This window comes from Acomys minous (genome assembly GCF_964271855.1).
Source record: "Acomys minous genome assembly, chromosome: 14".
NCBI lineage: Eukaryota > Metazoa > Chordata > Mammalia > Rodentia > Muridae > Acomys > Acomys minous.
In genome coordinates, this window is record NC_140496.1 from 5,960,577 (window position 1) to 5,977,446 (window position 16,870).

Sequence of the window (16,870 nt, forward strand, 5' to 3'; positions counted from 1 at the left end):
TGGGGCCTTCTATGAATCAAAGAGAACCTACAGATCTATGTGATCGTAGGGACAGAGCAGAGGAAGGTTTCCCATGGGGTATGTCGAGGCTGGGCAGGGCCTGCACTGAAAATGTATGCCTGCAAAATATTCTAGATAGAGTGTCTGGGAAACCAGAGCTGGGAGGGGTGTGCAGGAGGCAGCCCAGGGGCTGGACCTTATCTGGAGCTGGAGGGGACATCGCCAGCCTCCCCGTGTCACACTCTCCCATGTGGAGATGGATGTAGAGAGAAGCTCCCGCCACCAGGCCTGGCTCCAGTGATAACAAACGGCCTGTCAGCAGCAGACACTGAGGGTCGGGAGATCATCGTCTGCCCGGGCTTGATGGATGAGCTGTGGTGGCTTCGGTGTGTTCCCAGCAAGGCTGTTCCCATCACAGCAGGCACCGCATTACCAGAGCCACTCAGTTCTGAAGGTGTGGGTCATTCGGGATTCTGGGGCTACAAGTGACAGAAACCAGCTCCAGGGAGTGAGGCAGACACATCTGTGATAGGAGGCCCAGCCCTTGCCCTCTGTCTGTCCCTGTCCATTCTACTCTGTGTTCCAACAGATGGCCTCGGGCAATTCTGCCGTTACCTCCCATGTAGAACCAGAGGCACTCGTCTTTTCCAGTTAGCCAGAACAATCCCAGGGAAGGACTGTGAGTGGCCAGGTAGTCACCCACCCTCCTTGTCTGAACCAAGTGCCCACTTAAGGCCAAGGAAGAGCGGCAGAGAAACCACAGAGCTGGGGTGCTGAAATGGCAACAAGGCAAGTGGTCTTATTGGTTAGGGTGATGTTTTAAAAAGCAAAAACAGGGAGCTGGAGCTATGGCTCAGTGGTTAAGAGCACCACCTGCTCTTCCAGAGGTCCTGAGTTCAATTCCCAGCAACCACATGGTGGCTCACAACCATCTGTAATGAGATCTGATGCCCTCTTCTGCAGATAAAGCACTCATATACGATAAATATAATAAATAAATCTTTAAAAAATAAATTAAAAAAAGCAAAAATAGCGCGTGCGCGTGTGTGTATGTGTGCGCGGGCACATGTGCCAATATAGTTGTACATACCTGTAATCCTATCATTCAGCAGGTTGACACAAGAGGATCACCCGCAAGTCCAAGGCCAGCCTAGACCACACAGTGAGTGCTAGCCCAGCTTAAACTACCTATTTAGCAAGAATGTATGTATATATGTATATGTGTGTGCATGCGTGTATATTACCCAAAAATAAAAAACAGAACAGTAGAGCAAAGCACATGGATAAAACGTTTTGAAGAGAAAAGGTGGGAGGTTAGAATGCTTGCTGGGGAGTGGCATGAAAGGAGAGGCAGTGTGTGCAGTGGTACAGGACCACAGAAGTGGAAAGCAGCTGGCCAGGGCCCCAGGGCGCAGCAGGGACCAGGTAAGCCATGGACAGACACCGATGAAGAGGGAGGGAGAAGGACCCGGAGGGAAGGAGGTTCAAGGGGAGCCCCAGCGTAAGGCAGGGGAGCAGAGAAGCAACTGACCCTCCCCGGTTTAGCTTTTCTTTCTTTTTTTCTTTTATTTATTTTATTTTATTTTTTATTTTTATTTTATTTTATTTTTTTGGTTTTCAAGACAGGGTTTCTTGTGTAGCCCTAGCTGTGCTAGACTCAGTTTGTAGACCAGGCTGGCCTCAAACTCACAGCAATCCTCCTGCCTCTGCCTCCCGAGTGCTGGGATTAAAGGTGTGCGCCACCAAGCCCGGCCCATTGTATCTTCTTGTGGGATTTACCTGTTCACACAAATTTCCAATTCATAGGTTGTTTTGTTTGTTTGTTTGCCTTTGGTTCTAACTATCACCTACCTTCCTACCTACCTTGGGTGTTATTATCTTTTCTTTTTGAGACAGGGTCTCTCACCGGCCCAGAGTTTGTCACATAGGCTCTCCAAGCACAGGCCACCACACCTGGCTTTTTTACATGGGTCCTGGAGATGACGCTCATGTCCTTATGTTTTCATGGCAAGTGCTTTTCTAAGCACCAACCCAGCCCTGTTCTGTTTTCTCTTCCTCCTTTGTGTATTGCAGCCTTCCGTCCTTTGGGCACATGCCCCAGCCTGTCTCTCATCTCTCAGGGTGACTCAGGCCTCTGGGGGAGTGCAGAAACAGTCACCATCACAGAGTCAGATGTGTCATTCTAGAGGGTCCGTGCTGATCTTTACACTCTTATCTGCTAATGTTTACAGTGTTTTTTGTTTTGTTTTGTTTTTGTTGTTGGTGGTTTTTGTTTTGTTTTTTGTTTTTGTTTTTGTTTTTTGAGACAGGGTTTCTCTGTGTAGCCTTGGCTGACACGTTGTATTGTATTCTTTAGCTACGGGAAGTTGAATTTTGCAAGTGGAAAATGCATAGTACATTTACTCACAGTGGGCCCTGGCCCTGATATAGTCGGCAAGAGAGCTCCACATCTCTGGGGACATCCCAGGGTACCTGATCATACCCACACTCCTTGGCATGCACGTCACACATTGCCCCAAGTGTGCTTGGCGGTGTCTCATCTGAAACTGAGCAAAGACAAGAGAGCAGGACCTGCCTTTGGTCCACCCCAACACACCACACACACACACACACACACACACACATCACACCACACACACACCACACACACACCACACATACACACATACACACACCACACATACACACACACACCCCACCACACACACACACACACCCCACCACACACACACACCACACACACACCACACATACACACTATATACACACACACACACCACACACACATCACACACACACCACACATACACACACACACCACACCACACATACATCACACACATACCACACATACACACTATACACACACACCACATACACACCACACACACACATCACACACACACACCACACATACACACCACATACACACCACACACACACCACGTACATACCACACACACACACACATACACACACCACACCACACACACACACCACGTATATACCACACACACACATACCACACACACATACCATATACATACCACACACACACAACACATACACACCACACACACACCACAAACACATACATACACCACACACACACACACACACACACACACACCACACACACCATACACACCACAGACACACACACACCATACACACCACAGACACACCATACACACCACAGACACACACACACCATACACACCACAGACACACCATACACACCACAGACACACACACCGTACACACACACACACCACACCCCTGTAGCTTGGAGGACAGTGAGTAGAACGAGCGAGGCTTAGAGGCTCCCCCGGGCAGAAAGGGTTCCAAAGTGAGAGAAGCAGAAAGCCGGGCACACAGGGACATGGACAAGCACTCCTCCCCACGCTACTGCTCTGGCCCTTCGTCCCTTGCGTCTTCCCTAGTCTCCAGCCTGCTCTCTCCTAGTCACTCAGCGACAGGCCGTGGACCCACTTCTCCTCTGTTCACTAGAGGACCGCCATAGCACACTGAGGTCCGGTGTCTTGTTTCACAGTCACTCAAGACAGAGTGTCAGGTCTTCCACCTCAGAGTCAAGAGCGGTAGCGACTTCGGTAGATGAATCCTGGTGTTTAACTCTCACTCTTAGGTCTCTTCATAACAATGGCCAAAGTGCCCCCAAGCATAACTGTCGCCCTGTGCACCCTGCAGAGCGCGTCTACTTCACCGTCAGCTCCTGTGATTTTCCAAGTCTTGTTTTCGCGTATGGGTGAGAATGCAGAGTCCGGCTAACTCATCCCGGGGACTTTGCAGACAAGGGAGGCTCAATGTCTTCCTGCAGTCAGGGGTCACCAGTGCCTCCATGAGGGAGAGAAATGTGTGGACGATTCCTCTTGTCTCTGACTCCAGGAAGATCTTACAGGACGGTGCATATGGGGTGCCACCCGGAGTTCTGGGTGCATCACGGAGGTTGCTGGTGTTGGAGACCTGTGCTAACAGCTACTGTGGTGTACACTGTGTCATCCCACTCGCTTAGACCACTCCTGAGCCATTCTGACCCTCTGGTCCCAACCCTTCTGACAACTGTGTCCTTGCCAAAAGCTCCTATTTTGTCCTTTCGCTATCTGGAAGGGACAGGGAACGGGAGCCGCCATCTGCCCATCCTCCTACCTTGAGACTGTCATACTGTGTGTGGTTGGCTGGTGGATGGCCCCAAGGGTATAGGAGGTGGGCTGCGGGGAAGCCAAAGGGCTGAAGCTGAGCCAGGAGAGTCAGAAGACAGTGGGGGACAAAAGAGACGGGGGTTTCCGGGTAAGGCTATAACCCATCCCGCTATGACCGTAGACCCAAGTCTTCCTCATCTGCAGAAATACATCATTCCCAAGTGGGAGTCTGAAAAGCACCGAGACCTCAACACAAGAGGGAGGCAGCAGGTGGCTCTTTCTAGAACTACACTCTTTGAGGGAGCTTGGCCAGAGGCTGGTCTTTCCAGCCTAGAGCTGGAATTTCAGCTACCGAGATGTTCACACACCATGTCCGTCATTTTACCTGGAGAACCTGACCCCATGGCTCTTTCATCTCAACCCTCCCCATCCTCTGCTTCTTCCTCTTTCCCTCCTCCTCCTCCTCCTCCGTTTTCTTTCTCCTCCTTTCTACTTTCTTCCTCCTCAATAGGCTCTCTCTATATATTAGCCCAGGCTGGCCTGGAACTCACTATCTTTCTGTGTCGGCTCCCAAATGCTAGGATTATAAGCACTGGACATTGCGCCCGGCTAAGCCTTCTTGACTAGAATAAAAATGGGGATTGAGGGAAAGAGGAGCTGAGAAGGCGCCCAGGAGCCATGCTGAGCCCATTCCCCGTGCCTTTTCAATTGTGTGTACCCTTTACTGTGTGCCTGAGATGCTTAAAGCTGTCATTGGTATCTACATGTTTGTCTCCCAGGCTTTTTAAAAATAAAGAGACCAAGTTTTTAGAGCAGATGTGGGTTTGAAGAAAGCAGAGCTGCCTCTGTGTCCTCACAGCATCAGCAGAGGCCCTGGCATCGGACACTTGTAACTGAGGAGGGGACAGACACAGTATTACTAACCAGAACTCACGTTTACAGTGAGCTCCACTCTGAGCAGATAAAGGTCTAACAATTGTGCCCACCATCAAAATGTCCTCCAGGGTGGCCTCCCTCCCTCAGCCCCAGCTGCTCCCCCACCAGACCCAGGGGTACAAGAGTTGGAGAGGATACTGAGCCAGAAGAGTCAGGCGCCATCCCTTGAATATTTCCACTACTCTTTTCTGCTTGGCGTTTGGAGGGTGTAGAGGCGGATCCCAGTGAACTGCCATCTCCAGCGGCTTCTTCACTTAGCAGGGTACACTTGAGATTCCTCAGGGTTTTTTTTTCTTTTCTTTCCATCTTTCATGAATGACTAACACCCACCATCCGGTATCTCCCAGGTTGCGAATTTTCTGTAAGTAGTTGCTGGCAGGCTTTTTTCTGGACAGAAAGTTTTTGATGGGGGTGGTGGGTCTGGTTTATTCTGAACTTTTGATCTTCCTGCCCCGACCTTCTGAGCACTGAGATCACAGGCATACACCACCACAGTCAGCTTATGAAGTTCTGGAGATGAAATTCGGGTCTCTGTGCCTCCTGGGCAAGTACTCTATCAACTGAGCTACGTCACCAGCCTGGAAGCGCTTTGTTTGTGTTGTAAATGGCATTTCCTCTGTGTGTGTGTGTGTGTGTGTGTGTGTGTGTGTGTGTGTGTATGGATGCATGTGTGTGTGTGTGTGTTATGTGTGTGCATGTGTGTGTGCATGGATGCATGTGGGGGGGTGGATGTGGGTGTCTTGTGGTATGTGTGTGCATGTGTGTGTGCATGCATGCATGTGTGTGCATGTGTCTGCCTGTGGGTGTGCATGCCTATAATCAGAGCACAACTTGCAGAAGCATGCATATGACGTCAGAGGGCAACTTACGAGGGTTAGTTCTTTCACCATGTGCGTCCTGGAGCTTGAACTTGGGTTGTCCGCAACCAGTTACGTGGCAGCAAGCACTCCCATCTGCTAAGCCATCTCTCTCAACCACCCCCAATTTTTTTACTTGTTTAGTGAACACTGAGAAGCAGACAAGGGGACTGTCTGGCAGGAGAGCTTGGTGTGTGGCTAGTGGGCAACCCTGCCTCCACAGACCTCCTGTGCACCCCTCAGGGAAGGACCTAGGCTCTCGCTGCCGGGTCTTTTCAGGTATTCACCTTTGTCTTCCTTCACATGAATCGCGCTGTGTTTTCTTACTGATCTTATAGATCCTTTGCTTATTTTAGTAACAGCCCTTTTCCAGTCCTGTTTTACACACGTAATTCTAGATTGTGGTGTGTCTCATTCTTTTCCCAATATATTTTTGCACAACAGAAGTTTTAACCGCCAAGAGTCTAATTCTTCAGACTTTTCTTCCATAGATCATGTATTTAGCTATATTTAAAATATTAGTTAAGGGGGCTGTAGAGATGGCTTAGCGGTTAAGAGCACTGTCTGCTCTTCCAGAGGTCCTGAGTTCAATTCCCAGCAACCACATGGTGGCTCACAACCATCTTTAATGTGATCTGATGCCCTCTTCTGGTGTGCAGGTGTACATGCAGGCAGAGCACTGTATACATAATAATAAATAAATATAAAAAAAAAAACAATAGTTAAGCCAGGCATGTTGGCGCACCTGTAATCCCACCACTCTAGGAAGCAGAGGCAAGCAGATCTCATAGCTTGAGGCCAGCCTGGTCTACATAGTGAGTTCCAAGACAGTCAGGGCTACACAGAGAAATCCTGTCTCAAAAAAAAAAAATCAATCAAACAAACAAAAGATCCTCATTGTTTGGCAGAGAGAGGTTTTTAAAGAGAGTTTATTTTAAAAATAGCTAACAGCACCTATCAATCACAGCTGCCTATATGATCCATTGGACATGGGCCTCACTGTGTAACCCTGGCTAGAATTGAACTACATAGCTGATGCTGGCCTTGAACTCACAGAGATTGCCTGTCTCTGCTTTCTTTCTTTCTTTCTCCTTTTTTTTTTTTTTTTGTTTGTTTGTTTTGTTGTTTTACTTTACTTTGTAGACCAGGCTGGCCTCGAACTCACAGCAATCCGCCTGCCTCTGCCTCCCAAGTGCTAGGATTAAAGGCGTGCACCACCACTGCCCTGCCTGTCTCTGCTTCTTGAGTGCAGGGATTAAAATCATGTGCTAACATTCCTGGCCTAGATATTCTTTTATTTTAAAACATCAGTATTTTTGTCGACTTTTATTTTCTTGGGAGATATCTAAACTCCTGTTGACAGTTTTTTTGATATTGCAGAGAAGTGTTTAAGGGAGTCTATAGCTATTCAGAATTATTGTTGAAGGCCAGCAGCAGGTGACAGCAGGGACTCCTGGGCTGAGCTGGCCTAGCGGAACACTCAGATCTGCCAAACACTAGCTTGTGATACTCAGGCAGGCAGACTGGCAGAAAGACCATCTCCCAGGGTTACAAAGAGCAAAGTAGGATGGGGTGGGTGCCTGGCCTTGGCATGGGCTCCATGGCCGGCTTTATAGGTACCAGAAAAGAATTTAGTCATAATAGTGGGAAATGTGAGTCAGGAATCCCTGAGCAAATACTTTCACTGTCAATTTTGTTTGCATCAAAATCCTGAGCTGGGAGCTATGAGGAAAGGAGGTGCTACCCTTTTGGGGGTTCAGGGTGGCAAAAGGAAGTATTGGACACACACTGACATTGTTTTCCTTAGAGGAAAGGTACCTGTTTCTCAGGGAGCTCCAAGCTGCAAGTCAAAGCACATGGTGCCCTCAACCAGGCACAGCCCCTCTCAGAGCCTCGTGGAAGGCAGGGACCAGATAAAGGTGGAGGGTTGACTTTTTACTGGGGAAAGCCACCATGCCATAAGCGAGAGAAAGTAGCTCCTTTGAACTGAATTGAGCCATGTCGCTATAGACAAGAAACACAAGACAAACTTTAGGCACACCTGATTTCCTGGTCCCACTGTCTCTAGAAAGTCCACCTGAACCCCCCACCCCACCCCCGCCCCCGCCCCGGCTTGGTGATTGTTTGTTGTTCTGAGTAAGTGTGTGTCTTGCAGACAGACTATGTATACCTTTTGTGTGGGTTGAGCGCTTCCTTGAGATGCCATGACAGCGCCTGAGAGCTATGTCCTGGCCATTTCCACAAGGAAATCAGCCCTTTGAGGTAGCAGGGAGGCCATCTGGGCAGAGACTTGGCCTCTCTGAGTAACAAATGGGTTCTGGAGACATCTTTCCAGCTAGTGAAAAATGTAGGGGAAGCAGCTGTCAGGACCCATAGCCACTGTGCTGCCCGCCATGGGGCCTGTGCACTCCATGCAAAGGAGTTTTCAGGGCCTCCACCAACCCTTCCCTTCCCAGCAGCCACTGCTCTCTCAGGAGAGCTTCCTGTGCAGGAGCTTTACCTGTCACATTGGAGTCTGGACCTCCTGAAGAGGCTGTGAGCTCCTCTCTTAAGTCCAAACCACACACTGGCCGCTTAAGCACAAGACAGACAAGCCACCAGCACCAGGTGGGAAAGCCCACAGCCTAACCTGAGCATCCAGCTTCCAGAGACTGGCGTGAGAGCTCTGCTGTCAAGGCACTCCGCATGACAGAGTCTCTGAAGGGAACTGTGCCTTGCTTTCTCACTGCACATGGCGTAAGTCCCTTCACCCTAACAACGCACACAGCTGGTGTCCATATGCCTGGTATACAATGTCTGTGGTCTCAAGCCACATAGCCATCGGCATTCCTCAGTGTGCTTCACTCCTCTACAGGATACATTGTGTATCCATACACAATGGATACAGCCACTGTGGCCAGGTACAAGCAGAAGAGAGACTAAGGTTAGACACCGTTCTCCTCAGAGGGAGATCCAAGGAGGCCAGATCCCACCCCAAAGGGATGGGGCAGAAATGGCTGTTTTGTGTTTCAAGAAGGCAGAGGTAAGTCCCTGAGAGGAACCCTAAAGGGGGGGGGGGGGCAGGCCACTATGGCAAACCTGGAAAGAGAGGGAGATTTCTTTTTCACACTGCTAGATGTTTATTGTTCACATGCAGATTTATGCCTAATGAGATGAAAATCAAGGGCCCCGCTGATCAAAAGTTCTGGCCCCTTCTATCTCCGCACACGTTGACCCTGGGTCTCCCCCTAGTCTCAAAGAACCAAAGTGTGTGTGGGACAGTGGGAAGGGAAGGACAGAAAGTGCAGCATGTTTGCTAAAATGTACTAACCAGGGGAACGCACTGGACTTGTCACAGGGCGCCTCAAGGAAGAGTGGGCAAAACGGGTGGGGAGCAGGCTCGGAGGAAGCAGAGAAAGTAGGACACGGACAGGCAGAAGTAGCAGCTACGGGCTTTTCCTCAGGTTGACATTAAAATGAATGATATGCAAACGAATGCAAAGCATATGCGAACTCTGAGCGGGATGGCAGTGGGGAGAGCCAGATCCTGAGCCCCCTTGCCGCAGGTCGCCTGGCGCCTTGGGGGACCAACGCCGGGCGCGGCGGGCGTAGCGCGCCCCCTGCTGGCCAAACGGGCAGGTGGCCCGGGTCCCCGGAGGGCTTGCGTTGGGGGCCGGGGGGGGGGGGGCGGGGGGGTGGCGGCCGAAGGAGGGGCGCCCGCCTCTGGTCCAGGAGTAGACACCGCAGCTCCGGGAGCAGCGACGCCGTCGGGCTGGGACTGCTCCGAGGTGGGTGTGCGCGGTGCGCTCGGCTCGCCCGCCCTCCCGGGGCGCGGCCTGCGCGGGGCGGGGGCGCCCGGCGAGGAGTCCGCCCCGCACCGGGCTGCCCCGCGCCGCACGCACCCCGCACCCTGGATAAGCGCTGGGACTCCTCGGCCCGCTTCCACTCCGCGGCCCCGCGCTCCGACACCCGCACCGGGTCACATGCGCGGCCTGGCGCTTTTTAGGTCCCCGCGTCCTGAGTCTGACCCCATAGCCAAGTCCGCTGGGCGCGTCCCGGGGTTCCGCGGCCATCGGGGTAGTGGAGCGGAGTCGCTCTGGGCGTTGGGCGGCGCCGGGCGTACGGAACCCGGCCTCTCTCCCGCGGCCGGCGCCCCGGGGCGGAGCGAGCGCGATGGGCGCCGGGCTGGAGGCAGGTGGCGCAGCGGCGGCGGGGCTCGGGAGGCGGGGGCGGAGCGCGCGGGGCGGGGGCCGCGGGGCTCCGTGAGACGCGCGGGCGAGCGCGCGGCAGCAGAGCCGAAGGCACGGCGGCTGGACCCGGCGGCCGCCGAGGCCGAAACCGCCCGGGCGGCGTGCGCGCTTTGTTCCCGCGCTGGGGACCGAGTGCACTCGGCATGGCCCAGGCGGTCGTCCCGCGCGTCCCGACCCCGCCGCGCGCCTGAGCCCCGCGCGGTGCGAGAAGACAGCTTGCGGATCGCCCCCAAGTTATGGAGGTGGCGACCCAGTGAGAAGGAAAAGCCACTTCGGGAGCCGGGTTGCGAGAGAGCGACGGTCAGCTGGAGCTCCAGACCGTAAGTGCAGCCTCTGCCCCGCTCAACGCCACCGCTGTCACCCTACTTTGCCCGTGGCTGCCCTCCCGGGGGTCCGCACTGCGCCCCCCTCCCGCTCCAGCCTCGCCACTTTACAAAGTTCGTGCCCACGGCAGGGTGGAGCCAACTCTGCCCACTCATTTGACTGAGTGCACCCACCCTAGGTGAGCAGACAACTTGACCTGTCCAGAGTGCTTGTGGCTAACCTTTAGGTGGAAGCTGAGTCGTGAAGGAGTACGGGCTCCCCACACCACCCACAGGCGCCCCCTGGGGTGCCGGGTTTCCTGACAAAGGCTGGTAGCCTGTGTGACCGTGCTCGGGACTGACTGGAAGCAAAGGGCTTCAACCCACCCCATGAGATAGGGCTGGCAGGAAAGGGTCTGCTGCTTTCTCTAGCCCTGCCCCCTCTTATTTTGGTCCCTGGATCAACCATTAAGGCCTTGAGGCTGAGCATCCTTCCCGGTGGTGGGGAGGGGATCATGACCGTCCTCCCTGGGGTCCTGACAGCCAGGTGCAGGCACAGCCTCCGGCTCTGATCCTTCTCACAGCCTTTGGGAACGGTCCATCTGTGTGTAGGGCAGGCCCAGAGCCAGGCTGTGGGAACAGCGGGGAGGAGGTGTGAGCACCGTGGAGGGACAGATGGCTGGAGATTCAGCCGGAGTCGGGCTGACTAAGGTGGAGCAGAAGGCAGCCAGGCTGGCAGCTCCTGGCTTGGAGCCGCTGATTCTGAATGCATGGCCCTGAACTTGGTGTGTTTGGGCTTCTTGACCACAGTGCTTGGATGGACTACAGTAGGGGGGGGCTACCCCATGAATAGAACTATCTGATCATGTGAGCTAAAGCTGAGTTTCCGAGCCCAGTTCCTCTGAATAACAGAAAATCTCATGCTCCTGTTTGTGGGGTTGATCCCAGTAACTGTCACACCCGTCCCTCCTACCCTGAGGCCAGGATGTGGCTTCATTATGTCTGGTTGGGTGTGTGCTTCCTCCCAGCGCTCAGAAACAGGAGGTTCCCAGGCAGCCACTCAGAGGATGGGGCTAGCTGAAGACAAAGGGAGCGGTCACTGTGCCCTGGCATTGCCCTTGGAAGTTGCTGGAAGCTTTCAGAAACTTCTCAAGGCTGGGGTTCTCTCATCTCCCGGAAACCCTAGGGGCTGGCCTGAGAGAGTTCAGCCATACCTGGCCAGAACGCACTTGGCTCCTGGCCCAGGAAGAGGTAGGAAAGCCCTGTGTGTGACTCTGGTCCTGTGCATGGAGGTATGCTGATAGGGGTACACCGGGGTCATGCTGTCACCCCACCCCATCCTCCGAAGGGTGGAAGCCAGAAAAATGTGGTTGTCCCCCAGTTGGCACTGGGAGCCCCCGCTGTTCAGAGCACCAAGCTGATAAAATGACGCTCTTTGGGACTGTGCTTTGCGGGGCCACAGCCGCTCTTGTGCATTGAGAGGGGAAAGCAAAGACGGGAAACTGCTAGAAAGAAGGAACAGATGTGATGGTCGTGCCGCCCGGGAGCTAGACAGACACAGGCAGGGAGACTATCGCGTTAGGACTGATTTTCTGGCGGAAGCTACCCTCACGGGAGGGGCTGTGATCTTGATGATTGAGGAGACAGAGAGGGCCATGTGTACCTGGCACACCACCATGTTGTTGCTGTGTGCCAAGCCCAAGCTGGCATATGGAAGACACCCCTGGACAGCTAGCTCCCTGCAGGATTCTCTGGGGCTGCTGTGGGCCACCCACCAGCCCTTGAGGTCCCTGTCAAGCTCTCCCTCTGTCACTGGGTCACCCATGTAATTGAGTTACCGCCTCCAGGAAATCCCTCTGATTGGGCTCACATATTTTCATTTCTGTACAGCTAGGAGCGACTTGTGTCCCTTCCTACCCAAGGATGTGGAAATGCTGGCAGGCTGGGTGGGTCTCTGGGCCACAAGATCTGAGCAGTAGAGTTGCCTACCACAGAGGGCCAGGCTTAGCTGCAGCCTCTTCCGAGGCGGGTAGGAGGGTGTGTCGAGAGAGGCGTTTCCCACCATCTTTTTTGGAATGGTCTTCCCTCCCCCTGCTGCACAATAAGCAGAGTGAGTTTGGGGGCTATTCATCCTCACCCTCCCACATGCCAGGCCAGTGGGATGATGGGAAATTAAATGGGTCTGGATCTCCTCCACCACCAGGAGGGCAGAGCACCTCCCTAGCTCATTCGCGTCTGCACGGATGTGCATGTGTGTGCACCATGCATAATCCTGCACAGGACAAGCGGCATTGCATTTTGCTGGGCTGCCAGCAGCGCCTGAGGTGAGGGGACTGCCTCCAGGGAGCTTCCTTGCCTGGTCATTGTCCCCACCTCCACCCACCCCCTGGAACTGGCCTGACTCTAGGTCAGCCTGTCTCACAGCAGGGGTCCACAGAGGCTTCTTTAGCTGTGACTGTGATCCTCAGAACTTAGCTACGTCTCTGCCCAAGCAGAGAGATTTGGTGGGTGTGAGTCTGAGGACTTGCCCCGTCCCTCCCAGCTTTGTAGTCTCCCCTGCCTGTGTCCTGGGATCCTCACGCCAGATCTGCTCCTCAGCATTCTTACAACTCTGAGTATATCCCAAGGGTTGCAAGTGACCAGGTGCTATGAGTGGGGAGCCCTCTGCTGGGCTGCCTCAGACAAGTGGGGTGTAGCTGGCTTATAGTCCCCGCCCCTGCCTCAGCCCCATCATTGGCATCATGAAGCCGGGCCACCCCATCGCTGGTTCAGAACTTACAGGACTGTGGGGGGTTGGATGTCGGTAAAACCCTCTGGAAATGTTTGGCTATTACAGTGGACACAGACTCACTGCAGAATAAGTCCACATCCACTGGGTAGTATCCTACACCCCAAGTCCCGTGAGGGGAAGGTCAACAGTGGGACTTTGTTCATGCTATTCTGCCTGTATATAGCTGGCCCTGGAGAGTGTTTGCCATTGTGGGCTAAAAGCCTGCTCCGTGCCATGCAGAGGTGGGTGACAGAAATAACCCAGGGAAAAGTCCACCTCACCTTTGGGACCTCAGGCTTGCCAGAGCCAGCACTGGCTTGCCTCATCTCACTGGGCCTTCACAGCAACCTCAGAGTGGTGGCCAATGTCGCTGTCCTGCCTTACAGACTCAGAGAGGCTCTTCGGACACCAGAGGCAGATGGACACTTGGGATTCCCTGAGTTCTGACCCAGTAAGTGAGTTGACAAGATTAGGGGTATGGGGCTTAGACGTTACCCCAATAAAGTGGTGACTTGCTATATTTCCCTTGTGGCTCCCAGTCTCCTCAGCTGAGTGGACACCCTCCTTTTCTGATGGGCATGTCACCCCATCTTCCTGGACACAGTGAGCAGACCCGGTTCTGTTTCTGAGGTCCCCAGACTGGAGCAGAGTATGAGAACAGGGTTGCTAGGGTTTCACTTGTGTGAAAACCTGAGCCTCGGACAGACAGGCTGGGCAGAGCCTGGCACCCGGGTGTGCGCCTGAGATGGTGAGAGCTATAAGCTCTCGCCTCCTAGTTCCACCTCCACGCTCAGCCTGGCCAGGTGGAGACTAGCTCGGGCAGAGGCCACCCCTTCCCTTGAGTGACAGCACACTTCCTGGGGGCAATAAAACAGAACTTCAAGCTCCTGCTTTCTGTAATTTGTGGGACCTCAGGGCAAGCCAGATGTCACCGGAAAGAAAAACAAAGATGAATGTGGCCGTAATAAGGAAGACGTTGTCAGGCCAAGACTCCAATAGAGCAGCCTGAGCTTGCTGTCCCTCCCTTCCTCCCTTTCAGTCCCTTAGGAACAGTTTGCTGTGCCCCCAGAGTCCCCCAGCCAGACCCTGAGGCCCCCCCCCACGGGGTGGCAGAATAGTCTATTTACTCAACAGAGAGGCATCAGAAGGGATGAGGGGGACAGGGACACTCCCTGACACTCCCAGGGACAGGTCAGGAGAGTATTTCATATACCTCTGTAGCCAAGGTTGACAAGGTGGGAACCGGAAGGAAGTTCACCACCCCCACCCCCACCACACAGGCTGGAACATTGAGGAGACGGCCTGATTTGGCTGGGGTGGACCCCATATTACAGCCAGAGAAGGCAAGTGACAAGAGATCCGGGGGGCCTCTACCCATCTGTGGATTCTCTCTCCTGACCTCAGAAAGGAAAGGGACAACATTTTGGCTTTCAGGGACGCCCCTGCAGCTGTGTGGCATGCTGCAAATTGCTTGATCTCTCTGTGCCTCTGGTTTCAAACGTGACTGTCTTATCCGCTCTTAAGAACACCTAGTGCCAGCTCTGGGTCTGAAATAGATAGGAGCGTTAGGTGGCCGTTCTCTAGCCCCGCCTCCTCTCTTCCTGACCCTGTGCTGTTCTAATGAGCACGATGGCCTGGGCTTCCTACATAGCCCCTCTCCTCTCATGGGGACAGCCAGTGACCATGGAGCGATGCCTTGGGGCTGTGTGTACTGTGCCGTGCCGTACCCTTTGAACACCCATTTTGTGGGGGAGGAAACCCTGAACCTGCTCTAGTAGAAAAGCTACCAGGTGGGCACATGGTGCTCTCGCTGACTGCTGTGGCTCTAGGGATGTGTGTGCGCGGCAGGGTGCTGTGTCCAGGAATCCACGGTGGCCTTGCAGAGGCGACTCCTTTAGCTACCAGGGAGGACTCTGGCCTGCATCCCAAGGCTTTCCTCACTCTCAAGAGCCTGGAGAGGCCCTGCAGCATTCAGACAGAGGCCACAGGGCAGTGCTGAGGGATGTGTGCCAGGTGGGACTGCCAACGGGTCCTGAGCGCCTGAGACCTGGTCAGTGTGTGGCTGACATCCAGCAGACAGGACATTTCCAGCTCTCACCCTAACCCCCCCAGCCCCCCCCCCCATCTCTCCAAAGTCCATCATCCTGTCTGAAAGACACTGTGTGCTTGGCTTTATAGAAGGTGCCTGGCTGCTGTGTAGATCGTGAACAACAGCTAGACTTTGAGGCAGGGCTATGGGGACCTTGGTGTGCCTGTGTGCATGCATGCAGGGCATGCATGAGTGCATGTGTGTGCAGTGCAGACACACAGTGTGTCATCTTGGTAACCACTTGGTGTATTTCCAAGATTCTTCCAGTTATGAGTAATGTCTGTCCCTCCCTGATTCCTTCCCTCTCCCTCCACCCCCCACCCCCCGCCCCACCAGATAGGTTCGCACTATGGGCTTTAGCTGGCCCAAAACTCCCTAAGTGGCCCAGCCTGGCCTCAAACTCTTGGAGATCCACCTGCCTCTGCCTCTGCTTCCTAAATGCTGTGATTAAGTGTGCACCACCATGCCCAGCTTCTAAAACAGAATAAGATCCCACTGTGTGGGCAATGGTGGACATAATATGTCTGAGTTCTCCTGTTTCCCATGGAAATGTGCGTTGTTTCCATCTCTAGCTATTGTGACTCATGCTACTGTGGACGCCAGGCAGGTTCTGAGGAGGGGGCTCTGTGTTTGTTGACTTCCAAAGGATAAACCAAAGAGAAAAGCCACCTGCCAGGTGGCCACAGCTGGCTTTGTGGCCACCTATTCCTCCCTGCCAGGGGTACCACCCAAGGTCTCCCGCTGGCGTAGGGACACAGACCAGTGCCTGTAGGGGGTTGTTTGAACAGCAGCACTTCTGCCTGCAAGCTGTCAGCGTGTTTGATTCCACAAACAGCCACTGGGCTCCCCAGCACCTGCTCTGTGACCAGATGGTCTAAACCAGCTTTGTCCCCAGCCTCTCTGCTTCTGCCCTTGCTCCCAAGTCCATCCTGTGTGAGCAGCCAGGGAGTCCCCGCCAGTGCCAATGTTTGTAGCCCTCCAGGAAGGAGGCCAAGGCACAGAACCCTCATATCCCACAGGCCACTCGCTGCGTGCTGTCTCTTCCCTGTTGCCCAGATGTGCCAGGCCATCTGCCTCTAGAACCTTTGCCTGGTCTCCCCTGCCTGTAATAGTCTCCCCAGGGTGTGCATGGCTCCCACCTTCTTGTCTTCCCCAAATGTTGTCTCTTTGGTGACACCTGCCCACTTGCACCTCTCCCGCTCTGTTTTCTTAGCGGTAGGATTCGCCCAGGTCTGTGCTGTCTTCTGCTTCCGAGTCTGAGTCAGGACCAACCAGCTGCCCTCCTGGTGTCTCTATAGGGCAGGTTTTCCACTTGGAGGTGGAAGGTGTTCTGCAGTAGGTCTTTGTCTCCCTGCAGTGTCCCTGCTGGCTAGGGTCGCTCCCCCACTGGGCTGAGTCCTGTGCCCTCACTACCGCTTCATCTGTACCCTACCCCGGCCCCTGCAGGGCGGCACAGACTTGGACTCTCAGGCCCACCAGCCCAGGAGGCAGCTTGGTGTCACTCTGGATGTTCCTGGAACTGTTGAC

At 54.0% G+C, this 16,870-nt stretch overlaps 1 protein-coding gene across 8 annotated transcripts in view; it reads left to right on the top strand.

Annotated features, from left to right (window-relative positions):
- CBFA2T3 (CBFA2/RUNX1 partner transcriptional co-repressor 3) overlaps positions 1 to 16,870 on the top strand; it is a 76,728-nt gene that overhangs the window by 12,241 nt on the left and 47,617 nt on the right. For 3 of the 8 annotated variants that reach the window (XR_014774125.1, XM_084755653.1, XM_084755654.1), the window contains exon 1: positions 9,774 to 10,502. The exons of 1 other annotated variant lie outside the window; for it this stretch is intronic. Coding sequence is in view for 3 of the 7 variants with exons in the window: in XM_084755653.1 (XP_084611779.1) it covers positions 9,916 to 10,502 (587 nt within the window). In the remaining 4 variants the exon portion in view is untranslated. Of the gene's footprint in view, positions 1 to 9,661; positions 9,721 to 9,773; positions 10,503 to 11,348; positions 11,736 to 16,870 lie in introns of those variants that run through there. 4 more of the 8 variants (XM_084755658.1, XM_084755659.1, XM_084755657.1 and 1 more) reach the window with 4 other exon arrangements.